The following is a 26,515-nucleotide window of genomic DNA, read 5'->3' as shown; positions in this document are numbered from 1 at the left end:
TTCTATCTGAAATACTTACAATTTGTTTGGCAGGAAGTGACAGTTTTGATAGCATCTTGAACTCTTGAGTGTTGTTGTTACGCAACGCCTGTCACTGGCCACACCTCTCCACGCCTCTTCACACGAGTAAACCTGAGCTGGGCTTTATAATGCCTCTACGCAAGCACCCGTGCAGTACGTTTCCTACATTCATGGAAACATGTTGTGGATAGCATTCTTACTGCTCATCGGGATGCTGATACTGGTTCTGCTTTGCTGTACTCGCAAAAGGTAAACCTGTTCATATTTATCTTTATGTCATGGTGGCAATATGTGAAAATGTAGTAGGTGGTCCATTGAAAAGTTCAAATAAGTTCTAAATACGTGTTGTGACAGTAGGGATTTTAGACAGTTACAGCTGATTTACTCAACATTATTCCTATTTCATCTAAGTGGCACTCAGTTCTAATGATGATTCAATGGTGCAAAATGCATAGATGAACTTGCCTTTAAACATAAGAGACAGTGGAGGGAGAATACTGTAGGTATGAAAATGAAACCTCAACAAATTTGAATTATGTAAAAGTGATATGTCATCTTTCCTGTTTTTTCCTCATGCATGTTAAGGCAGGCTGAACATCAATGTGAGGGCTTCCTTTTTTATAAACACAATACTGTAGTAAGGAATGATCCTGGTTGAAGTATTCTGGTTTGGGTACAAAGTGTATAGTTTTCAAACCACACAATACATTTTGGAAAGAGGAACAGAAAGTTTTTCATGCTTGACAGGCAGAAAGATGAGCCACCGCTGGACAAAGGTTACGTGCCATGGTTGGGTCATGCCTTGGAGTTTGTAGACGATACTGCAAGTTTTTTGGCACGGATGAAAGACAAACACGGCGACATCTTCACAGTAAGTTCTCGCATTATATATCTGTAATGAAATCTTGAATTGCAAACACATTGCAGCTAAAGCACTCCTATGTAATGTAATTGAGCTGACTCATAGGAAACACAAACACAGCCGCACACAAACACGACATGAGTCTCTGCACAAGCTGTGTGTGTTTAATGGATTTCTCAGTTTTGTTTTGTCTCGCTCTTTAGAGAAGTGGTTTTTCCCTAGAAATTCTCCAGATTATGTCAAGAACTCCACTGTGTTGATCCAAGTTATGTGGATCAAAGGTGTGCCGTAAATACAGCTGCTCAGTTAACTGGGTTCACATCAGGATATGAGGCATTAAATGAGATGATGACTGATTACTTATCATGCAATGTAAAGTAAACAACATGTGCAAACAACTCAAATGCTGTCTTCCCAGATCTGTATTGCTGGCCGTTACATGACAGTGGTGTTGGACCCAAACGCCTTTGACGCAGTGCTGATTGACCAAGTGTGCTTGAACTTCCCCCGAAACAGAACGAAACTTGTGAAAAAGATCTTTAGCCTGGAGATGCCAGGGAGCACACGTGAAGCACTGAGTGACTGGCTGAAAGAGTAATGATGGCATCATTTAAACACTGACCCATTACATCGCTGAAGTAGGACACATTCTGAATAAAGGAATATTATACAATCGAATGGAATTTCTACATTTCCACAGGCATTTACAGGATTCCAACCTATCTGAACTCAGCGGCTTGGCCAAGACTCACCTGCAGAACCTGTTCCCGACTGAAGAGCATGGTGGCATGTCGGCAGAGTGGAGGCAGGAGGGACTCTTCAGCCTCAGTTGCCGCCTACTCTTCAGGTAATTAAGTCAGTGCCATTGCTTTAAGTCAGAGGCAAAAATCAGATTGATGGGCTGTGATTTCTGATTGCTGTATCTCTGTGCTCAGAGCTGGGTATGCCACAGTGTTTGGGGGCAAAGACAATGTGGATTCGGCTTATCGAGAATTTCGCCAGCTGGAAGATCTTCTCGTGAAAATGGCTCGCGGCTCACTCGGCCGAGGTAATATGTGTATCCTGTCCGAGTCATTTTACCCCCTGACCCCTTAACAGTACATTTAATGTGTGCTGTATATCTCTAACAGGGGAGAAAAGAACAGCCAGTTCATGCTTGGAGAAATTATGGGCCCTGCTTTCCCCAAAATGGCCGAGTGGAGGATCAGCAGGGTCATCCTGGCTGGGGAACTACCTTCACTTTCTAAAGAGCGCCGGTGTAGGTGCTGAAATGGAAACAAGAGCCTTACCGTTGTTGCTATGGACCACCCAGGTGAGTGCTGCAACTGCCATTTGGCCTCTCTGTCACACATACACACACAAACACAAAGTATTTCCACGCCCCAAAGTACAAGCTTGGATTCCGATCTGTATCCTTTAGCATAATAATATGAACCTAGAATGCTGCTTGCCTCAACTTGTGATCTGGAAACACTGGCATCAACCGATTCTCACAGAGTTACAGTCACACTCTGGAGCTGTTAAGTCTAATGAGCCTTTCATATGGCAGAGAAGTTCTCACACATTCCCAGATACTGTCCTTGGTTTGATGTGACACTGAAGTCATGACACATCATCTGTGACTAAGGCTTTCGACATGTTTAGTACAAAATGGATGCTAGGTGAAAAGTTGACTCAATGACCCAGCAGCAGAGAGTGTGATGTGTACATTATGTGTTCAGGCAAGTCTAGAGAAGTAAGACACTCAGCCAGGTGGGGGAGCTGTCTCTCTATACGATTGTCTCTATACTACATTCCTTGCTGTTCAGACATGCTGCATTTGAGATTTATTAGCTAAAACCCTTTGTTATTCCATCATTCTCATTGAAAAACCCAGTGTTTGTGCGACCTTTGTGTATTTTTTCAGCCTGTTTTTGAGAAACTCGGTTCATTATTCAGGATATTCTTTAACGCTTAATCATGTCTTCTGGCATATTGGCTGTCTCAGTCTGGTTCAGAAACTAGAGCACCACTGGAGAGAATACGGAGCTTAGATGTGAGGCTAGTGTGAGTTGCCAGAGCGAACAAGCCTTATTCGTTTGTTGGCAGACTGTGGTTTCTCCACTGAAAGTGCATCTTCACTAAATCCCAACGCAAACACAACATGAGCCTTGCACAAGCTGTAGGCTGCTACTCTCCGTTATTGATTCCAACTAACACAGACTGAAATTTGGATTTATGCGAGTCTGTCTTTTTTTTTTAGAGCAGCGTTAGTCTTCGTCATGCCATGAACCTCGCTGTGTGGTTGGAGATATGTGAATCAGGATACACCTTAAGTACCCTGCAGCTGTTAGGCTAACTAGGCTCATACTGGTTTGTGAGGCATGAAATGAGATGATCGCAAGATACACGAGGGCAAGAAGACAATGGAATGTGCTGGCCTGTTTGATTTGTGCTTCTTGCCCAGCCTGGCAATAGAGAGCTGACCTTAGACATACAGAGGTAGAACTAGTAACTAGTAAGCCTGACAGAAGAGAGAAAACTGATTCAAACATGAATACATACACAATTGATCAGATCTAGTGCAGTGTGACTCACCCAGACATTGTGCAGACACAAGGTGTTGATTTATAGGATGTGTATTTAGGAGGATGTTTTTCCCATTCAGACTAATCCTGGACCTGCTGTATTTTGGCTCCTTGGCTTCCTGCTCACTCACCCTGAGGCCATGGATGCCGTCAAGACAGAGATCAGAGGCATCAGTAGCACACTTCAGACACACAGCACACCTGTGTTAGGTATGTAGGTGCCACAAGCAGCCTGTCTACACTACCATACACAAGACTACCACCAACAGATGAGACACACAGCAGGGAGCCAACTAGGAAACCAAATCTCAAGATACAAACAAGGAGGAGGTAAAAACAGGCTGTGGGTTCAATCGAGGTAACAGGGATCAGGTGTGTTGAAAAATGACACATCACTGGCTGGAGAGGGGGAAGTGGAACAAAGGGGAGACACACCCACTTACCCACACACACAGACACAGACACAGTCACACACACACACACACAAACACACACACACATTAGGAGAGACAGGGAGGAGCAAAGGGATGAAACACGCACACCCATTCTTGACATATTTTAAACATATTAATGTGTTTATTCTCCAGTTTTGATAAATTGTGGCTTACTAATTAATTTCAACACACATAAAACAACAAATGTATTTTTAGTGACCACTACTAATCACTATTACTATTACGATTTTAAATGATTTATAATATTAATATTAATGTGCCTACTACAGGTTTTTTTAAAATGAGCTTACAGTGCAGTTTATGGAGACATGAGGCCTAATATGAGCTGTTGGTAATAACTTGATCAAAGCAATACTGTATGTTAAACATGATCTTCTTTGTTTTCAAATATTAATATCTGTGCAATTTTTTGTAGCTCTGACATTATTTCACTCTGTTGTCTCTCAAACTCGGCAGATAGTGTTCTAAATGAGACCCTACGACTCACCTCTGGGGTGCTCATCACCAGAGATGTGGTGCAGCGGAAGACCCTGCGTCTGTCCAGTGGGCAGACGTACCACCTCAGACAAGGGGACATAGTCTGTCTGTTCCCATTTCTCAGCCCTCAAATGGACCCTGAGATACACCAAGAACCACAGGTACAGAGTGTACAAACCAGAAACACATTAACACAGACGAGGATGGGGGCATTACAGGCCAAACAAATCTATCCTCTACATAACTGAGTGTTTGTGTAGGCTTTAGATGACGCAAACACCTCCACTATCTTCTCTTGAAATGACAGAAAAGCCCTCACATTCTAAACAAGTGTGCCTCCATGTGGCATTTAATTCATTTAAGTAGCAGAAGGAAATCCCTTAAAAGGCTGCAGTGTGAAGAAGAATGGATGGAATGGGGGAAACATTTGCATTATATAATAATACACATCTCTTTGATTATTGTTTTTTCTGAGCAGAGTTTTATACACAACCGTTTCCTCAATGATGACATGACACAGAAGACTCAATTCTACAAGGATGGTAAGAGGGTGAAGTATTGCTCCATGCCCTGGGGAGCAGGGCAGCGACAGTGTCCCGGGAAGGAGTTTGCTCTTAAATTCCTGAAACAGTGAGTATCTTTAGATTACTTTTTTTTTTTACAATTCCTTATATTCCGATCTGTATCTTGTTAAAACATGTGTTAAAACCTTTTCCCATGTTGCATCCGCAATCAAAGACTTTCCAGCGATTTCATCCCGATCACGAGATCAAACCCATAAAATCCATTTCTCTGTAATATTCCCCAGTTATTATTCAGTCCAGCTTTCATGCAGTCGTTTTAGAGATGAAATGTAGTATGATTGTACTCGAACTGCAAAGGGTAATAGAGCGCTGTCTGCTGGGAGAGCATGACATCATATCCATTTTCAAAGGTTAAAATTCAATCCTTGTAATCCGCAAAGTATATTGAATGTTAGAAGGTTAGTTGGTGCTGATCTGTAGATTGGGAGGAGGACTGCTGATTGGTTGATTAAACCTGAAGTGAACTGATTTGATCTTTTTTCCAACATGTCCTGTAACTGAATGTGCTCACGTTAATGTGATGAAAACGTGTCTGTGACCTGGTCTAAACACCTTTGCTCTATATCTCTGCAGGTTTGTGCTTTTGTTCTTGAGCCAAGTTGATGTGGAGTTGTGTGAGCCAGAAGCTAAACTACCACCAGTGAATTCAAAACGTTACGGTTTTGGAATTCTTCACCCAGATGGAGATCTGCAGGTCAGATACAGGAAGAAGAGAACACAGCAAGGAAATGCACTTTTTAACTAATGTTAAATGTTTGATGCTTGATAAGATTTTGTGTGTATATATCTGTGTGTGTGTGTGTGTGTGTGTGTGTGTGTGTGTGTGTGTGCGCACGCGTGTGTGTGTGCGTGTGTGCGTGCGAGAGTGTGGTAATATTTATTCTATAACATATTTACTCATTGCTTGGTTATGTCCACAGTTGCAGTAATAACCTTTGTTGTGTGCAAAAAATATTTAAATGAAGTGGAAAAATGCAAACCTGACACACAAAGTTTCTCCTTCTCTGTAGTCTGCATGTCACATTATCTGGCTCCCTCCTGCTTTGAGGTGCAGTCAAAGTATGATATCAAACAAAATAATGAAACTAAGTGCTGCTTCTTGTTTGGAAATCATGGAATGTATATTGAAGTTGGTAGAAGAAGAACATACGTAGACAAAATCTAAAGAATAATAGAATAATATGTGTTTGTTTACACCAATGATATTTGCAAACTCAGCAGGAAAGCAATGTATGTGGTTCTGCATTGTCATTTATTTACATGTTTAAGAAAAGATGAGTTTAGACCTTAACTTACATATCCAAACACCTTTGAACTCATCAAATAAACGGTGTGTGACAATTGTTCATTTAGTCTTCTTCATTTTGTGTCCCTGGTCTATTTAATGTTTTATATATATAAATATGGAACTAAAAAACATTTGCCACTTATTACCAGACATATCCAACACTGAAATTAAAATATATTCAGTAATAATATCTCAGTCATCACATGTTGATATGGAATAAGTGGCATTAGTTTTGCTGTCTCAAGGCAAAGAGTTTGAAGATTCAACCTTGTATAATTTTGAATTAACTGTTAATATCATGCACAGGTAAAAGTGGCAAATGAATATCACATTTAGAAGTATTATAGTATAGGTTGTGAAGATATAAATAATGAATAATACAAATAATTGTGTAATCTGGTACTGCAGTGGAGCGCGCGCCCCCTAGGGGAAGCGCAGAGCTACTGCGGCTCGGGATCGCAAGAGGAGCGATATGAATAACGAAAAACTTCTGATCTAAAAAAGGGGGACGCGAAATAAAAAGTTTGGGAACCACTGTGGCCCTGTAGGAGCTGAAGATGAACTGGATGACTGGTAATAATTTGCTTGCAGGCAATCTGGCATTTGTATTGATGATTTCATAAAAGTTCATGTGTCATGCCTCTGCTCCCTAGCCTCTATGTGTGTGTGTGTGTGTGTGTGTGTGTGTGCGCGCGGGTGTGCGGGTGCGTGTATGTCTGATTGTAAGATTGCAGTCAGGAGTGGGAGTCACCCTCAGTTGCCAACAATCACCTAATCTGCTGTTCTCCTCTTAAACCCAGCCCGAACTCCCAGAACTCGCCAGGTTCAGAGACTCAGCTATCTAGTTATTCCCTCACCTGCCTCTTATATAACCTGAGAAGCATTTCTTGTATCCTTTCCCACATTCTAACCTGTCTTTGGGTCCATATCTCGACTTAACTGCAGCCTCCTGATATTGAATTGGAATTGAATGAAAGAACACCTATTTCTTAAGGTCACTGTCATTTCCACCACACTGTACACAAAACTGAATCCAGGAAGTTCCTCCAGGGTACTTATAAGAGGTCACCATGGAAACTGCTAGGTCACAGGGGAAAACATAGCAGGAGGGCAAAGAAACCAAGGTAAATACAGTGTATGCCTTCAGTAAAGAGTATATTTAATGGGCAAACATCAAACAAATGTCATTTCCACCATGAATGTTATCAGATTGGTCTCAGAGCCAAAACTGGTAACAAAGAAGGGATCAGTTTGGATGGAAATATGCTCTGTTATTGACCAAGAAGGAAAGTAGCTCCTGTGTACACTATGTACATGAACACCCATGTACAATGGAGACGCAAAAGCTAGACAATCCCCCAAAAATGGAATGCTTTTGCATGTGTCGGCCGCTAACAATTGCTCTCTCCTAATCCTTCCTGACTGATTCTTCTCTAGTTTTGTTCTACTGCTATTGGTAGCATGAGGTGGTACAGCCAGGTTGCACAGGAAGTCCAACTCATCCAACATGGCACATCCATACATGCAGTTGCAAGAGGGTTTGCTGTGTGTCCCGGCTCAGTCTCAAGAGCATGGAGGAGATACTGGGAGACCAATCTGATCCTTTGTGCGAGGTGGAACAGGAGGAGCACTGCCAGAGTCCTACGAAATTACTCTGAGCAGGCTACTGGTGGGCATGTTTGACCAACCATGATGGCTGACTGCTTTAGGTGGAATCCTCATCATCCCGGTCTTGTTCTTGTCATTAGTGACAAGGACACAAAACAAGGGATGAATCATTCTGGAAGTGTAAGGAGAGAGCAATTGTCTGTGGGCACCTTGTGCAAAACCATTTCCTGTCTGGGTCTTGCTTTTGCATCTCCATTCCACCTGTTGTGACTTTCCTTTGCACCAAAGCGAGTGAAGTTGATCCACAAGCAGATTGATAACCCCGAGGTTTAACTGACCTGTGTTCTACTGTGATGACGTGTTGCTCCCTTAATTTCTTGAGCAGTGTATTTGTATATGTCAATGTTGTGAACCAAGGTAGAGCATAGTTTATAGATTTCCCCTTATATCGGGTTTGGTACTAACTTTTGTGTGGTATTAATTTCAGCTTTACTGAACGCTCAGCAACAGCGCTCGTAAATCTTCATGTCACACGAAGGCGGTCGTTAAGGTGCCGAAGGAGTTAATAGATGTGAGAGCGGGCGGGCGGTGCAGCTGTGTCCACGGATCCACCTTACAGAGGGGATGCAGAGCCTCCTCACAGCCGCCCGGGGAACGCAGGGTAGTCTGACCGAACGCGTACTTGTTGATCCGCGGGGCGAGACACAGAAGCGACATGCGGGGCAGAGAAGCACCAGCGACGGCAGCGGAGAGCCCATAGGTCGTGCCGAGGATCCCGTGTGCCATGTCGGAGGCAGAGGAGGGTGAAATGGATTGGGTCAGACCCCGGGAATAACAAACCAATAACGGCGCCTCCTTCTCCTCCTCTTCTCCTCCTCTTCATCTTCTTCTTTTTAAATGCTACTGCTTCATCTCCGATTGTGCCAGCGGATCTATCGTTCAAAGAGTCGGAGCCTGTTGGTTTCAATGCCAGATGACAACAACTCTGAGGTAATATTATCATCAAATTTACACCCAATCAGCTGTAGCGTATTGATTGTAATACATCAGCCAAGGCGTATATCAGAGGCGACTCTGCAGACTGAGAGCAGGCAAGTCAGAAACGCTTTGCAGTTTCAGATCATTAAATAAACACACTTAAGCGTAATTATGCATATATGTGTTTAGACAACACATGGATGAAAGGCTGTTTTTATTTCACAGTGATGGTTGATGCTAGATGCTTCATTATTCTAATACAACACAAGGGTGCTTGGAGGCTCCTTCAAATTAACATGTTTCTCTGCTGACTGCTTGTTATTGCACATCCAAACACCAGCACGTTCTAGATTCCCTATAAAAACGATATGTCTATGTCTCTCTAATGTGTTATTGTATCGTATGCTGGTTGAATGCTTGCCTGTGTTTGTGAAGTATCGGAAACTTTGCCTGCAGACGTGGCTGCGTCTGCATCGGCCTGTATGTGTTGGACTTTCATCCACTCTCCCATCCCCGCATCAACACAACAAACTGCCTGTCTGTGACGGTTACAACCTCCGTGATTGTAATTTGTATTGTATAGATTTAGGGATTGTGAGGGATGCATGTCCGTCTCCCAAAGGAGCTGGCAGAGATTCAAGGAAGGAGGAGAGCTTCCTGCGTTTCAGCACCATTAGATGGACAGCTCTATCAGCTCTATCAGCTCTATCAGCTCTATATCAGCTCTATATCAGCACACTCTCACTGTGCGCACTCACATTTGCCTTACTGAAGTTGGCATTGCCATCCTCTAAATGCAAAAGGATCTGCTATTAAAAATGGAATCAAATGAGCTGTAATGTGAAGGAGATAGTTGTGGTAATCTAAGTTTAACCCACTGAGGGTTATCACCAACATCTGCAGCCATATGAAGACTTTGACCAAATATAAGGACATATTTTCCTCAAAGGAGAGTGAATATTGGAATTCCTCAGATTGACAGAGACGGGAAACTGACCCGTAAAACAAACAGACATTGGGTTCTGTTGGTGCTGAAAACTACAAGTATGAAACAAAACTTCTGGAAGTGACTTTAAACTGATGTTACATGAGGGCTGTGCATGTTTTTGCTTATTTGGAATGTTATTCCTCCCTTACCGGTCGAAGATCAACAAACGGTTTATTTTATTATCGATCGAAAGGTTTATTATTGATCAAACGTTATCACAGCAGTCACCAGTAGCTCTCTGCAAACATTACGTCACCATTCGGTCTGTAGGTTGTGGGAAATATTCAGTGGTGACTCATTTCCAAACATACAGTGGATGATGGTGATGTAGAATAATCATATGTTAGAGGTAGTCATTTTGTTTAATAATGCAGACTAATAATTGAATCTGTCTGTTATTTCGCACCTGTGCTGTGTTAGTTTTCCATTTTGCCATCTAATCAGGGACTTTTACTTTGAGAATACTCATGAATTTGTTTGTTTTTTCACTCCTCTAGATTCAATAATGAAAGAAACCAGCACCTTCTGTAGTCCATAGTGCCTCTGCCCTGCTTCATCATCTTAATGTCATAATGGAGAAATCCTTGGCAGAGTTAAATAAAGCTGGCTCCAGGTCAACATCGTCCCTTCCTCCAGAGTCGGTGGACATCATTCGCAGCAAGTCCTGTTTCCGCAGAGTCCGGCTGAATGTGGGGGGTCTCCCACACGAGGTCCTGTGGCGAACTTTGGATAGGTTACCCCGGACACGTTTAGGAAAGTTAAGAGACTGCAACTCCCATGAATCTCTGATGGAGGTATGCGATGACTTTAACTTAGACGAAAACGAGTACTTTTTTGATAGGCATCCAGGGGCATTTACCTCGATTCTGAATTTCTACCGCACGGGAAAGCTGCACATGATGGAGGAAATGTGCGCCCTCTCCTTCAGCCAAGAACTCGACTACTGGGGCATCGACGAGATTTACCTGGAGTCGTGTTGCCAGGCAAGGTACCACCAGAAAAAGGAACAAATGAACGAGGAGCTCAAGAGAGAGGCGGACAACATGAAAGACCGAGAAGGGGAAGAGTTTGACAACACTTGCTGTGCAGAGAAGCGAAAGAAACTATGGGACCTCCTGGAGAAGCCCGGTTCCTCTGTTGCAGCAAAGGTAATTGGGTACACCAGCACAGTCTAGTATACTAGAGTCATAAGCAATTTTCTTTTTTAAGTTTTTTACAATTTACAGTTATTATACATCTTTCTTTTTCCTTGGTACTAAAATGTGCAAGTCAACATAAAATATAATGTTTTGTTAGTCGTTCCACTTGGCTGAAATCAACATAAACCTGTTCAATTTGACATAAACAGAAGACTGCAATATTGGATTATACCTCTGTGCACGTAAACACTGTAACATTCCAGAGGGTAAATCAATTTGATTGGGAAGAGCATTTCTGGATCAATCAAGGTGATTTTGACACGTCTTTAAAACCGTATTCAGATTCTATTCGAAGATATATACGGTGAATTTACATATTTAAGAAACCGAGAGAAAAAGAAGGGAGGAAACGGTTGCATAAATCCACAAAATGTTATCAACTGCAGAGTTTAGCTCATGAATAAGTCAGATATTTGCAGGAAAGAAGACAGGCCCAACTCCTTCAGATTTGATCAAATTTATGCCATCATCGAAAGGGAAAATGCAGCAGAGCGAAATGTGATAGCAGAGCAACAGCCACAATTCACATCCCGTGTGGTTGTTTGTCGGAGTTGAATGAGGGAGTGAATGGGGAAGCCGGCATTTGTTTTCTGACAGCTATGAATTGAAGGAGCAAAGCTTCAGTCACACTGGCCGCAGTCATTTAACGTGCCACGTTTTTATAAGCTGTCCTCATCTTTCCCGTGTTGCGGTGATCAGGAGGCCTTGAGACAGAACCACACCTGCAACCCGGGTGACCACAAAGCTGTGGCCTTTGATGGCACTCATCTAAGCTGGACTGGAGGGATCAAAGTGGGTTGTGGTCACTTTTTAAAGGGAGCACAGCGCCCTGTTTGGCTCCCTTATGGTAAATAGAAATTAAAGTATTCAGTTAATGCTGTCTGATGGTTTGCAGTGAAGGTTCATGAGATCTGTCTGAACCCACAAAGAGACTGGGATGAGTGCTGTGAGTCTATCTGTGAAATGTCTTCTTCATGGGAATCATAGAGATGTAAAATCAATGTTTATTGCTTTAGCGCTAAGAACTGCTGTAGCCTACAAAAAGGCCGATGACCACTCTGAGTCGATCACACATCGCTGCGTCTCGTTATCACATCCTGATATCTGCATTTCAGAATAGCACTATAGCAACATATTGTTTTGGAAGGATGTCGTCGTGATTGGTTCTCTTCCCATCAAAGGATGATGCAGCATTAGTCCATAGTGCTAATGCACATTGTTTTCAGCAAATTCAAGCTTTCAGTGGCCACCTTCTGATGAGTTTTTATCCATACTATAAATCCACATCATTTCAGCACATCGTAGTGTATCAGAGAATCGTGTGCCAGGAAAAAGAGCAACCTCCACAATGCAAGATGCAGAGTTGATCAATTCCTAATTAGCTTAAAAGGGCAACGTGAAACCACAGACCAAACTACTAAAAGGGTTGATAGGGAGTGGATGTCTTGTCTCTTCGCCATATTTCAAGGCTGGAAACAACCTGTGGGCTTGTTGAGTGGTCCGGCTTCGACCACAGACCATCCCAGTGTTAGCACATCAGCTGTGCTTCTCCTATCTAAGGGAATATGTGGGTAACAGCCTGCAAACAGATGGTGAACGAAGAGAACAAAACAAATGGTTACCTAGCAACAAAAATACACGTTTTCTTGTCCGAGTGGAAAGTGGCTAGTGAATGATTGCCTTTATGTGTGTGTGTGTGTGTATGTGTGTGGGCGTGTCTGTCACACATCGACGTAGTTCCTTGTATTATGCACCAAGCAACAGAAGCAATACGTAGCTTCAAGATGTTCAGGGAAAAGCTGCCCTAGCTGCCGCTCTCTCTCTCTCTCTCTCTCTCTCTCTCTCTCTCTGTAACTCTGTGTGCTTCCTTCCTCAACCTTCTTTTCTTCCTCGACTTCCTCCTCCACTATACCTCAGACTAAATGTCAGAGAAAATGTCACATTAATTATTGTCCAAAAAACTCCGGGTCCCGATCTTGCAGCTTTCCATCTCTGTTCGCTTCCTTTGTAAGCAGCTGCATGTCTGCCTCTGACTCAAATCAGATTGGAGAATATCTCACCTCTGGCAGACATTGCATAACAGAAAAAGTCACAAAAAGAATGTCTAACTTCATGTCACCTCCAGGTTGAATACATTTTACATTTTGTGTTGCATTCAAAGTCCTTCACTTGACTGAATTATTGAGATATACAAAACTTTACCTTCAATGATCATGTTGGACACAGTTCCCCCCCAAACCATGTTAAAGATTCTCTTTGATGTTCAAAGAAGATGGAGAAATGGAATCAGCATGTAGTATCAGCATGAGTTCAGCTTTAAACTATTTATATGACAAACAAACAAACCAACACTGATCGGGACTGCTGCTCTCAGTTTGGCACTCCCAACGCCCAAACTTGTCAGTTCCTGTGTTATCAGTGAGTTTAATGTGTCAGGTGGCGGGCAGCAAAATCCAGTTATGATCCTCGCGCGCCACATTTTACATGACATATATACAGTATGTGCTCTGTCTACGCCCCTACACATCAATCAGTATGCAGCAGAATCACACACTAGAATCTGTCAGAGGGAGACTAAGAATGTGCTGGAGGGAAGCTGGTGGAGAGAATCCAAATGAGAAGGGATTCATCTCCTCGGGAGCATTCAATGACGATACGATCATTAAGATTTATTTATTTTTTGTCTGTGTAAGAAGATGCTTTCGGCTTGATTGTGGTGAAACATCAGGCGGCGTCCTCATTAGTATTCAGTTAACATTTACAGCCAGGAGGTGCTGAGGTTCTCTCTCTCTCTCTGATCAGAGGGTCCAACAGATGGAGATGGACAAACTAAATCTTTGGGGCTCTGCTTCTTCAAAGATTACTTACAGTGTGTTGTGAAAAGTGAAGAAGGTGAGAAATAAAATAATATGTTATTTCCCCCCCAGTGATGTGCTCTTATGTGTCACGTCTCTGGACCCACCAGGGGTAAGTGTGGTGCAGAGATATGAGATGGGATCATGTGTAATCTGAGATTGAGTGTCTCTGTGATTGCTTTCATGCCACTCGCTCTCTTCACCTGTCGCAGCGTCTCCTCATCAACCTCTTAAGAGCTCTGCTGCGACCTCTGCCAGGTAATGAAATAAACTGGAGACCTGGTTTAATATGGCCGACCTCACATTCCCTCCAGGTGTGCTGCTGACTCATTTTGTACCGGTACATAAGACGTGCTTGTAGATCCCTTGATGGATTTCTTGCTGAGCCTCATCGTTATTAGTCCAATGGTATGGATTTATGATGAGGAACAGCAAAGGTATTGATCAGCACCTCTGCCCCATGGCTGATTTTGTTGTCTCAGAGGAGAGAAGCACACACACACAGACACATACACACACACACACACACACACACACACACTTCCATCATCCCTCGAGTTCATAGATCCCAATAATGAAGCGAAATCACTCGGTTGAATAATTACCCTCTCTACTTCCTCTCTCTTTCATCCCTCCTGCCCTCCCTCCATCCCTCACACACACACACGCACGCATGCACGTACACACAACGCGTGAGAGCGAGACAGAGAGTGATGCTATAATAAGTGATACTTATGTCAGTCAGAATGTAACAAACCTTTACTCTGTCTTGCGTAACCATAGAAGTCTGATTTTAGTTTATACACAACGCTTCATACACATCATTGTTATGACAAAACTCAAAAGGGCAGATGATTTCATCGCCTGAAATGATCTGTATGTTTGTATGATTTACTGCTGCTGTCAAGCTCATGTTTTGAGTTTGCAGCATAGTGGTGTTGTATAAAAGGTATAGTACATGTTTGGTCCAGTGGTGATGCTCCCCACCATCTTAAAGCTTCTAGGTGTAATGTAATGTGAGACTGTTTTGCTGCTGTAAATAGAGATGTGATGATCATTTTAATGTTAAACCTGATGGTAAAGATCAGCAAATGGACAGACAGTGCACACAATTACAGTGTTCAATTTGGTGACTTTGCTTTGGTCAGATCAGAGAGAGAGAGAGAGAGAGAGAGAGAGAGAGAGAGCAAGAGAGAGAGACAGAGAGAGAGAGAGATGTTATTCAGGTCCTGCATCATTTCTTCAAAATTGGCTGTGTCCGGAATCCAAAATAATTTCTCATTTCATTATTTGGGATATGTTATGATGTTTGTTCCTTTGAACAAACAAAACATTTAATTTTCGTTAGAGAACAACATACAGCTTACAGAAAGCAGAACACATCTACAACATGTACCTCTTAAAACCAATTACATTGTAGCATATCCTGAGCTTTTTAATTCACATTTTCAGCATGGCTCACTCTGTGCTGGACTACTGTAAAAAACATATACCAACAGAGAATATCAATGAACTATTTATTTGTATATAATCCCATATACACACAGGGAATTTGATAATCACTCTGATGGATAACAGGAGATCTTTCAGGCTTCCGTTTGCCTTCAGGCCGGATTAAATTGAAAGTGAGGCTCAAATGCAAGGCCACTGCCCACACACCCAGTAATTCTGTTAAAGTAAGGGCGGTAAACAAAAATGGGAAAACAAAGGAGAATAAAAGATTAACTCAATTAGGACCTTAATAGGCATGCCGCTTTCTAAACACTGTCCAGATTTATTAAACTATACGATAACATATGATAGTCATAAGACCCGATGTCCTTTACTGCATAGCGGCCCTCAAACACTCCAATGCCTGACCAGAGCCTCTACAATGTTGTCTTGGTATGTGCCTATAGATGTAGAGTCTACATCTATAGGCACATACCAAGACAACAGCCTCTAAACTGGAGCTCAACTCACTGGTCTTATATGTGTGGGATTGCTCTTGGCTGTGCAGCTTGTGTGGAAAGGTGAATGAATGACTTTGAGCAAAGTGTGAAGGCAGAAATAGAATCCACAACGGTGGAGGAGAAACATTCATCAAGGCAGCGGCTGATTGTGAGAGTGGGGCGAGAGCACTCGACAGCAGGGGTGACAAGCCTTTCACCTTGATGAGTGCTTTCACCTGGACACACACACACACACACACATACACACACACACACACACACACACACACACACACACACACACACACACACACACACACACACACACACACACACACACACACACACACACACACACACAGAGTAACTTCTTTAATTCATCTTCAAGCATTACTAATTTCCTCCTCTAAAGTGAATTATCTCCATGCATATTTATTTACAGGCACAGTCCATCACAGAGCCTCCTGTATGTGCTGCACTAACTTAATTATACAGGCTATTATATGGCATATGTTGTGCTCATCTTTGTGCTATACAATGTTATCAACATGTGCTGTATGTTCCATTATACGGTGAAGTCACTGAGAAGAAAAATACTTAACAGTACAAATCAATATCCAACTCTAATGATGCACATTCTATCTCAAGGGGATTAATAGGCTAGAAATGTTCACATGTGCTGGTAGTGTGTAGATTATTATCTGCATTAAATGAATTGAGAGGAGTCTTGCTTTTGATGCCTCTGTGCACAGAATAAGTGATGTTCGTATATTCTCGTCTTGTCTGTTTCTGTCTTTGACTCACTGTGCTGTCCTCCTTTCACTGCCGTCATCCAAATGTTTAAAAGTTCACTGTCAGTATCACCGTGGCAACTGTCATTTCTCTGATGCTTAGAATCGCAGCTGCCTTCAATTCAGGCAACATTGTTGATTGGCCCTGTGTGGGCGTGCGTGTTTGTGTGAGTGCTTTGTTTTTGGGCGAGGGTGTGTGTGTGTGTGTGTGTGTGTGTGTGTGTATTTGTCGGTCTGACTGAATCGCTCATTTCAAAGCAGTGCTTCTGTCATGTTTACATTGTCTTAAATTGCTAAATTGTTTAACAGGAAGAACAATGAGGATAAGATAAGTTTTCTTTGAAAGCAGAACAGATATCCAGTCTATTCAAACTAAACTGTGTCATTTCTATGAGTCGTGCTAGACAGCTTTAATACTGTAACATCATCATATGTATGATCTCAGTTTGCATTGCTGTGCCAGACCACAGCCTATAGTGTTACTATTTATATAACCACCATGGACCAGTCAGATTTTAAATATAGATGCTGAGTCTGGATTCTCTTCTTCATCCCAAATGCATGAATAATTGAGAAGGAGAGGAGATGAGGTGGATTCATTCAAGAGATAGATGGTGCAGGCGTAGGTCTCCTATGTTCTTTAGTGGTTTCTGGCATGCATTAAAGCACTCCAAGAATGAAGGGAAAGTGAGAAACGTTCTTTAGCACAATGACCTTATAGGGAATAAATGTGATTGATTGTTGATAGAGGAACATTTGACTCTTCCTGATTAGAGTGAAGACCCCATCTAATGAAAATTAAGTTACCCACAGAGCCACAGAGCAACAAAATCAAAGGGCCTGTAATTGAATTTAAAATCTAGTGGACTGAGAGACAAATAAACAGATCACAGTAAGGTCAGTTTTGGATTGTTTTTGGCATTAAATGTACATATTATTTCACAAAGTAACTCAATTCATCTAATAATGTAAAAACAAATAAACACCCAAAGTGACTCAAGCAAAGAGTTTAATTTTGAGACCTGAAATGCAGAATAAAAACCATGACTTTAAAATTAGACCATTTAAAATGGTATTTATTGCACTTTTCCAATTTAACTCTTCACTTGTGTCTAACTGAACTTATAAGTTGATGTAGAATAGCTTGTAGAGGATTTTCCACACATTCCATGACCTGATAAGTGAACACCACATTCATCCACAATGCTACAACTTACAAAAAAAACCACGTTTGTGATCTAGTTTCAGCTAATTGTAACATTATGTAAATTTGCCGTTGTTATCGCTTTAAATAAGAAAGGTCACCATCATTGCCTATTTGAGGGAGAGATTTTAACAGGCTGTACTGTACCTGTGCTCATTTTGTGAATGTGTGGTAATCAAAGATAAACCTAGGTTTCACTATACAAAGTTACACGCAGAAGTGATGTAGGGTGGGCAGACTACAACTGAGCTGCTGTGAATGTGCGTGTGTGTGTTTCATGCTATCATGCAGGGGGGGAATGTGGAAGTCTCCTCCCGTCTCCATGGAAACCCCATCTCTTTCACAGGCGGAGAGGCAGAGCCCTTCCACATTCAGAATCAAGGGTGTAAATTATGCCACATTATCTACCCTTCAGGTTATTTCTCTGACACTATTAAATGTAACATGTTAGGTGGAGATTAACACCAGCACCTTCATTAACCAACATACAAATAAAAACATAATATAAAGTCAAAATGCATGTGGTATTTTGATGGGAGCTGGAGGTTGTAAGTCTTCTTCCTTTATTAGACAATGTTGGATGTTGCTTTAATTAAGAAAAATGACCTAGAGCACCAAAGATCAATATCAGCCTATTGATTTGATAATCTACAAACAAACTGGAGAAAGCAGCCGAGATGTGAACGGCAGCCTGGAAAAAGGAAAGTGCAGATGTTGGGTGAGCATTGAATAAGGTACCAAGTGAAGAATAGAAGGAAGGAGGGAGCAATAAAAGAGATGGAAAGAGAAGGAGTCTCTCTCTCTCTCTCTCTCTCTCTCTCTCTCTCTCTCTCTCTCTCTCTCTCTCTCTCTGACGTGCTTTTCACAATCAGGTCTACGTAGCCACCTCCTGTCGAGCTTTGAGGGGGTTGTCATGGTGACAGTGGCTGGCAGTCGAGGCCGGGCAAGTGTTGCATGGCTTCCTTGTGGCCTCGACAGCCCAGGGGATGATGGGAAAGCAAATCCAAGAGATCTAGAGTCTTTGCAATACAGCGTGACTCAGATGTCCTCTCCTCAACAGGTTTTGTGATAAAAAAAAAAACCAGAAAACATTTTTAAAAAACCCATCTAACGGAAAGACTGCCTGGGTGTTAAGTGGAGGAGTGGAGGTGCTACCTGACGTTATGAGGCAGGTCAAGTCCCTGTGCGAGTGCCAACCGAGTTCACAGACGAGGGACTCGCAGGAACATGAGCTTCCTGTTCTAAAACAGCTGGTGCTCGTGTTGCTTGTGTCGGCGCTAATGAGAGAGCTGCTGGTCGGAGCTCTGGGAGTCAGAGGGGTTCCTGCTCCGTCACTTACGACGCCACTAGACTTATTATTAGACAAGTTACCCGCTGCACCTGAAAATATATTCGGCAGGAATATATGAACAGCTAAATCTGTTAGAAATCTCCTATCTTACACCTGCATCAATAAACTAATAGACAACTAAATGATATCACCACCACCAAAAACAACATGTCCTTAAAACTGGGACGTCTGCTCACCTCAATGCTTGTCTCGACACTACAACCACAACTACTCACCACTTCATTCCTTTAAATTAGCTAGGTAGCAGCTAACCTGATGACACTAGCCAGCTAGCTAACATTAGCAATTCCCAAAGAAAATAACGAACATAGTGTATTTAGGATAGTGCCTCTTTTTGTAGCGTTCTTCTCACACACAGTCTGTGTGTTTTATGATCGACAGTGTTTCTCTACTTTGTGGATAAATCATTCTTAACGACTAGCAGCAAGGGAGCGTGGTTTTCTTGGTCAGTGGCAGGTACACACCTGAAATGGGGCTCAAATAGTGATTTATAGTAGCAGCGCTGAACGTTGTGTTGTCTAATTATTTTGTCTTTAGCTCCATCTCGTCCCCGCGCACGTGTGTGTGGCCGGTGTTTGGGGCACAGGACTTTTTTTTTCGTGCTGGTCATCTTGGAGTGTAATTAAAACAAGTAGGGCTCTTAACGGTCGAAAATGATTCCATGTTTTAATCCCAAAAATGTGCTGTAATATTTCTTTGCAGCGTGTAGCAAACTCTGAGGTCTGCATCTGAGCATCTGACTGTATTTATTCTGTACTTTAGAGCCACATAATGCTTCAAAGTGTCTATTTTTCCAATTTTTGAAGTCTATTTAAAAGTGCAGGGTTCAAGGTCCTTTCTTGTTGGGTGGTGGGTGGATAAATGAACGACCCTGTCTGTGACTCCTGGCCCCTGACCCCTGACCCTGACAAAACCAAGGGAATGCAAGGAAGTTGCACACACAGCTGCAGGGAAATGGTTAACAAAAAAACTGGGTCATCCCCTCTTAGAGAGAGCTGGTGGTAAAGCCAACACTACATCTTCTACAATATGAGGGCTAGAATTAATACACACGAGTGGGCTTTCCTTTTTTTGACTAAATCCATTAGAAAGTGTTTTTTTGATATTACTCAGAGTCTCAGTGGTGCAGGCATCTTGAGAGCAGCCAGTCTTTAATGTTCATATGAGAGAGTCTTAAGGGAATTTAAGCCATGTTTCAAGGCTTATTCCCTATTCCATGTGTGAGCAATCCGCCTCCCATATGTGAGTGATAAGAGAATGTCATAATGGAATGTCACTATCCATATAATAAAGCTCTGTGTGTTTTGGGTGTAGGGGGTATGTGGATGTTCTTCACACCAATTTCGTCTGGGACATCTTTTCAAACAGCCTAACGAGGGCTGGTGTCACCTTGCTCTGCAGATGAGAGTCTGTGTGGACTGTTGAGTCGCTGAGCCACACGGCTGTGAGCTAGGAGGCGCAAACCAGCGTGATCTGGCTTTGTTTATTGTCACAGTGGGATTTCCTGTCAGTCTGCTCTCTCTCTCTCTCTTTCACTTTCTCTCTCTCCCCTAGATATAAATATCTTCTTCCACTCTCACATCTTTGAAAGGGAAAATTACATTATTTTGATCTCCATTCCTCTGCGGATGTCTGGGTCACTTTGTGTGCGTCTAATCTTGTAGCAAGCAGGTCTAACAGAGCCTTTATCACACAGAATTCTCGGGTGTGGCCACTGTGAAAATCTTACTGTCATGTGTGCCTCTGGGTCCACAGAGAGTCTATAAATAGGGCTGTAATGCTGTTGATGACATTACACCGTTGTCTGGAGCCCGTTTCATCCTCCCTGAATGTGTATTTGTCTGCAGTCTCCTTTATGAGTACTGAATATCTTAGTTTTACAAAGCATTTGTATTTTGATGAAATTAGCCCCTCTGGCACTCAACAAGTCAGGAAAGAAAGCACGCAATCTGTGTAAAGGGAGAGAAACAGGACCATAGGCCATTGGGAAATGTGCAGGATTTCCTAGTGGAACTTGACCTCATAACCATATTGTTGCGCAGTAGCACTAGAGTGCCTTCATTACTGACCTTTTTATAGCATCTCCATCCTATTACCTCTGTCCTCCTCTGGCCTACATTGACAAAAGTGTCCCAAGCTACAATCTCTCCAACAACTCCCATCACACTCTCTGAAAGTTCGGGATTTGTCATCATTATTTCTCGATGTGTTTTACCACTGAGGCCCCCGGAAAAAAACCCCACTGAAACGGATCCATGAAAAAGTCTAAAACTACCAGCGCCACAAAAGTAAAAGAAAATACTCCTTGAATTGTTTTTTCTAATTGAGGAACAATGTGATTGGTTTTTCTAAATGTGAACAATGTGATTAGGATAACAAAGGGGACCGCCAAACCAAATTACATTCTGAACCATTAAGTCCAACATCATTTAAAAAGCCAGCAGATATCATGTTGCTCCCATTCATGTGTACGGGACATAATTGTATTTTTCATTATAATGAATGGGCCAACAGATTTGGCTTCTTCAGGCACACACAATCTCACAAACTTAACTCTGGACAGACCTTTCTTTTAAATGGGCATAAAAAAAATTCCAAACTGCGTTGTCCAATTTTGTGTCCCTTCAGCCCCTGCGTTGCCCTTGTCAGCTCCACTCGTGTTCTCTGGAGTCTCCTCTGCTCCTGAAGTGTTTTGATTCAAACAGATTTCCTCCAGGGCAGGAGGAGAGCCACGCAGATGGAAGAAGACAAACAGACAGGGTCATTATTCATGTCTGCCTTGACGCTATGGCAACAGTGTCCTCCTGCTCTCCTGATTGGTCGTAGATAATGTGTCCTATTTGGACATTGCTTTTAGTTACGGAGGGTGTTCCAGTGTTATTAGGCTCATCGTCAAGGTTTGCGTTGTCAATCACCTCGCTGTTATTGCCCTATTTTCTGCCGCTGTCCTGTAATTTCCTCTGGGGGGATTTATGTGAGGGAAACCCTGCTTGGCTTGGCTTATGTCAGTGTTTGGTTTGTTTACACGTGTGATTGTGTGTTTAACCAGTGAGGTAGATGAATAAGGTTTCACTTGGATCTGACACCTTTTGCATGTTTCCTACTCCCCTTAAAATATGTGAGAGGAAATACTACTTATGTTGAATGAATAATTCAAATCGAATTACGTTTAAAATTCATCATCGTCATTCTCAACTGAACGACAAATTCTACTTTCAAATTAATAAAATGTGTTGGTGTTCACTCAATAGTCGTACTATACCTGTTCAGCATTTGGATTTATGTTGTTAAATAAGTAACTCAACCATTCTATTACTTTGCATTTTGAACTCATTCGTGTCCTCTTACCCGTCCTCAAAATCACACTTTATGATCCTAGATATGTCAGCATGTTTGGTCTGTTGAGGTTAAGTATAATGAGTGCAGAGTGAAAATGATGACACATTTGTACATTTTGTGTATGCGTCTAGAGTCTATACTATAGACTCTAGACGTACAGAGAGACTGGGTACAGAGAGTCAGGATATTTTAGGTGCATTATAAACACTCATAGATAATACAACTATTCTGATTGTTTGTATACAGTGCCGAAATGGAAGTGAACTTTAGCTGAAACCTTAGATGATACTTTTTCCCCATTAAACCATAAAAGTTGTCACTTGGATGGATGCTTTTGCATACATTATAGTAAATTCATATTTTGTATTTTGGTTGCTAACCATTATCTTGTGCTTAGGATTTCACTCATGAGGATAAGTGGGTCATGAATTAATTAGTGCTTCAAGTGGGACCAATCCATTTGCTCTCAGCCAATCACACACTTAGACATCCTTGAAAGCGTACTTAGACTGTAAGGAATATTGGAAGTCAGATAGTGCCAACACCCAAACTGTAATCAAAACCCTCTATAAATATATTGGATTTGTATTTATCTTATTTTGTGATTAGGTGTAATTTTTGGAATATCTGCTTTTTCATTTTCACTCATCTACACAGTACTGTATGTCTCATTCAGTCATCCTGCAATTGTTATTAATCATACTCTTGTAAATTTCTTTTTCAGATCCTGGCGATCATCTCCATTCTCTTCATTGTGTTGTCCACCATCGCCTTGTCCCTGAACACCCTTCCCGAGCTGCAGGACAAAGACGAGTTCGGCCAGTCCAACGACAACCCGCAGCTGGCCCACGTGGAGGCCGTGTGTATCGCCTGGTTCACCATGGAATATCTGCTCCGTTTCCTCTCCTCTCCTAATAAGTGGAAGTTCTTTAAGGGTCCCCTGAACGTCATCGACCTGTTGGCCATCTTACCATATTATGTCACACTCTTCTTGACAGAATCAAACAAGAGTGTACTGCAGTTCCAGAACGTCCGGCGCGTGGTGCAGATATTCCGGATCATGCGCATCTTGCGAATTCTGAAGCTGGCTCGTCACTCCACGGGTCTGCAGTCGCTGGGCTTCACCCTGAGGAGGAGCTACAATGAGCTAGGCCTGCTCATCCTGTTCCTGGCCATGGGCATCATGATTTTTTCCAGTCTTGTGTTCTTCGCTGAAAAGGACGAGGATGACACTAAGTTCAAAAGCATTCCAGCTTCCTTTTGGTGGGCGACTATTACCATGACAACAGTAGGCTATGGAGACATCTATCCAAAAACTCTACTGGGAAAGATAGTGGGGGGGTTATGCTGCATAGCTGGAGTACTGGTGATAGCCCTACCTATCCCTATTATTGTAAATAACTTCTCTGAGTTCTATAAGGAGCAGAAGAGACAGGAAAAAGCACTAAAACGCAGGGAAGCCCTGGAGAGAGCAAAGAGAAACGGTAGCATTGTCTCTATGAACCTGAAAGAGGCGTTTGCTCGTAGTGCAGAGCTAATGGATGTGGTTGTAGAGAAAACTGAGAGGCCCCATGACAACCACCTCTCTCCAAGCCATTGGAAATGGACCCCCAAGAGGACTACGTCAGAGACCAGTTCAAATCGTTCTCCCAACAAGACGCGACCCACCAGTCCTCAAGGGCTAAATGTTCAGAAGCTGGAGGAGATGTACAACCAGATGGCTAAGACACAGTCGCAACCCAACCTCAACGCTAAAGACAGGGGTTCCAGAAACGGCAAACAGCGGGACGAGATCGAGCTGGGGGCCATTCAAGATCACAGGCCGTCAGTGCAAGGAACGAGAGACAGAGTGACCGACATGAAAAGCTTGTCCAGCATCGACAGCTACATCAGCTGTGCTACAGACTTCCAGGAGAATCCACGTTTCCTCCACAGTCCAGCAATGGGCCAAGGTATTCAGGAAAGCAACAGGTTCTTGCACAATCCGGCCACAGGTTTGTCTGGGCTTGCCGGTGCCAAAACAGGCCTGCAGTCCATGGTGGAGCACGAGCACATTCTTACTCCTGTGTCTGTCACCAAACCTCCATGCTCCGAAAACGCACGGAAATTCTTCTTCTCTGGCAACCCCTCCAAAGGCCTTATAACAAAAGGAGGCTGTCGCATTGACACAGGGTCAGGACTATCGCCGCTTTCGGACAATTCGGTCCTCTCTGATCAGTCTCTGTTAAGCACAGAGGTTTCAGTCTACACCACTGCCAGCAGCAGAACCCCACCAAAGTCCCCAGAGAGCACCACCCTGGCCACTGTCTTCACCTTCCACGACTCCTCCATCAGCAAATACATCGATGCTGATACGGATGATGACGACCACCTCCGTGATATCTCAGATGCCAGTCCTTCAGAGTGTCTGTTGGCGGGGTCAAGCCCCAAATGCCGCATTAATATCAATTACCAGAGGGGCAGCAACCATTTAGAGGCAGCTCAGAAACTCCTTGGCCAGAACTGTTTGTTCTCCCATGACGGGATTCGCGGGGGAGCGCACGAGAATCACGTGGGACCTGAGGTGACGCGCAGACCAAAGGGGGAAAGGGGTCGTCCAAATACACTGGATAAAAGCCTTTGAAGTACATGTGCGGGATGGCAAACAGGAAGCTGGGCAAGAGGTGTTCACAGTTGGACAAACTCAGACTGACACAACAAACACTCTTTGAGCCAGAGACACAGATACTGATTCGTTGAAGCGTTGTCAAAATTCGCACGCCATCCGGGCAGTAAGCTCAGGACGAACATGTAGAGTGGATACACTGGGACACAAAAACACTTTTAACTTGAGAATGTCACTGCCCCTCCTTCAACTCATTCCTGTTCCGCCACACCCGCAAAATATACGAATGCTCCCAGGTGTGCCGACATGTGATCTGTGAGAACGCAGACAGTAACAGTTGGTGTAACCAGCCTCGACTGTGGTTTCAGGGGCGGGAGGGTGGATGGTCTCTCCCATGTTGTCTGAGAAAAGCCCAGCCACCCGCTGCCCCATCTGTGAGTCCCTGTCTGTGTTGTCGTCTCGGAGATACAAGAGAGGACCTAAACGCCTATAAGCTACTTACATGTGCCCTCCAGTCCTAACCTGGCCTTAGTCATATACATTTATAGAGGTGTGCATGTCTGTCTGCATTTGTGTGTGTGTGTTTGTGTGAATGATAATAGGAACGCTTGTATGAGCTAATGGCAAATTTATGTATACACACACACTCTTGAGATTGTCTTACCTGATTTATTTTTATATAGATAAGAGAGAGTTCCTTATAGAAATATGTGATTTGCTATTCTGCTGTGTCATAATCATATGTGAAGAAGTAATCGTGTATAAGGTGTAATGTCTTGGCACAGAGGCTCCAGGTTGTCATCTGTTAGAATGAGCGCTCTTTTTCTTTTCAACAGTATTTGTTTGCTGCCCCCCTGTGTTGTTACGTCATGGGTGAGAGAGTGAGATTATACCTTTATTTGTTCACAACTCAATAACATTTTCAGATTATCAGATTAGAGTCGCATTTAAGCAACATGCATGCACCTAAGCCAATCAACATATCCTCCATAGCTGAGGAAATTGTGAAAAATGAGAACATCTTTCAGTGAATTATATTGAACATTTAGGTTATAAATTTTTTAATGTTAACAGCATATGCTTACCGACATGGAGGTCAGATAGTAATAGCAGATGTTCAGCATGCATGGGCCTCCCTCTGAGTAACCAAAGGCCGCCAAAGAGATCACACAGTTTTGTCTGTGAGTGGGAAGCCGACAGAATGATCAGATCATAGTCCTTGTTGCTGCAGCAGTGACTCCTACTGGTCAGTTGGGGTGCCTACTGAGCGTTATGAGAGTTGTAAGAGCAGCCTGAACTTACAATTATAGGGCTACATTCATACAAAACCAAGGAAGAATTTGGAACAGTCTTTAAAGATGCTCTGAGCAGGTGTGTGTGGCGTCGACAGTCGGGGGTTGGCCAAGCAGCGA

General features: G+C 42.8%; 2 protein-coding genes across 2 annotated transcripts; both read left to right on the top strand.

The window, feature by feature from the left end:
- Window positions 1-135: 135 nt before the first annotated feature.
- ptgis (prostaglandin I2 (prostacyclin) synthase) lies at window positions 136-6,312 on the top strand. The gene is made up of 10 exons (XM_076156994.1): window positions 136-270; window positions 769-892; window positions 1,302-1,477; window positions 1,584-1,730; window positions 1,819-1,931; window positions 2,014-2,195; window positions 3,531-3,660; window positions 4,362-4,543; window positions 4,861-5,012; window positions 5,540-6,312. The coding sequence occupies exons 1-10, from the start codon at window positions 200-202 to the stop codon at window positions 5,709-5,711; spliced, it is 1,449 nt and encodes a 482-aa protein (XP_076013109.1). The 5' UTR covers window positions 136-199; the 3' UTR covers window positions 5,712-6,312.
- Window positions 6,313-10,400: 4,088 nt separating this feature from the next.
- On the top strand, window positions 10,401-25,121 carry kcnb1 (potassium voltage-gated channel, Shab-related subfamily, member 1). The gene is made up of 2 exons (XM_076156778.1): window positions 10,401-10,976; window positions 23,223-25,121. The coding sequence occupies exons 1-2, from the start codon at window positions 10,401-10,403 to the stop codon at window positions 25,119-25,121; spliced, it is 2,475 nt and encodes an 824-aa protein (XP_076012893.1).
- Window positions 25,122-26,515: the final 1,394 nt, after the last annotated feature.

Source organism: Genypterus blacodes, unplaced genomic scaffold (genome assembly GCF_046128005.1).
Source record: "Genypterus blacodes isolate CSIRO-AG114 ecotype Tasmania unplaced genomic scaffold, CSIRO-AGI_Gbla_v1 ptg000070l_1, whole genome shotgun sequence".
NCBI classification, from domain to species: domain Eukaryota; kingdom Metazoa; phylum Chordata; class Actinopteri; order Ophidiiformes; family Ophidiidae; genus Genypterus; species Genypterus blacodes.
This window is presented reverse-complemented; position numbering and strand designations above follow the sequence as displayed.

Bases quoted from the DNA above. Each gene is read 5' to 3' on its own strand.
- ptgis (XM_076156994.1), top strand. From the start codon at position 200: ATGTTGTGGATAGCATTCTTACTGCTCATCGGGATGCTGATACTGGTT. The intron at 271-768 runs GTAAACCTGTTC...CATGCTTGACAG, and splicing joins CTTTGCTGTACTCGCAAAAG to GCAGAAAGATGAGCCACCGC. The intron at 5,013-5,539 runs GTGAGTATCTTT...ATATCTCTGCAG, and splicing joins GCTCTTAAATTCCTGAAACA to GTTTGTGCTTTTGTTCTTGA.
- kcnb1 (XM_076156778.1), top strand. From the start codon at position 10,401: ATGGAGAAATCCTTGGCAGAGTTAAATAAAGCTGGCTCCAGGTCAACA. The intron at 10,977-23,222 runs GTAATTGGGTAC...TTTCTTTTTCAG, and splicing joins GTTCCTCTGTTGCAGCAAAG to ATCCTGGCGATCATCTCCAT.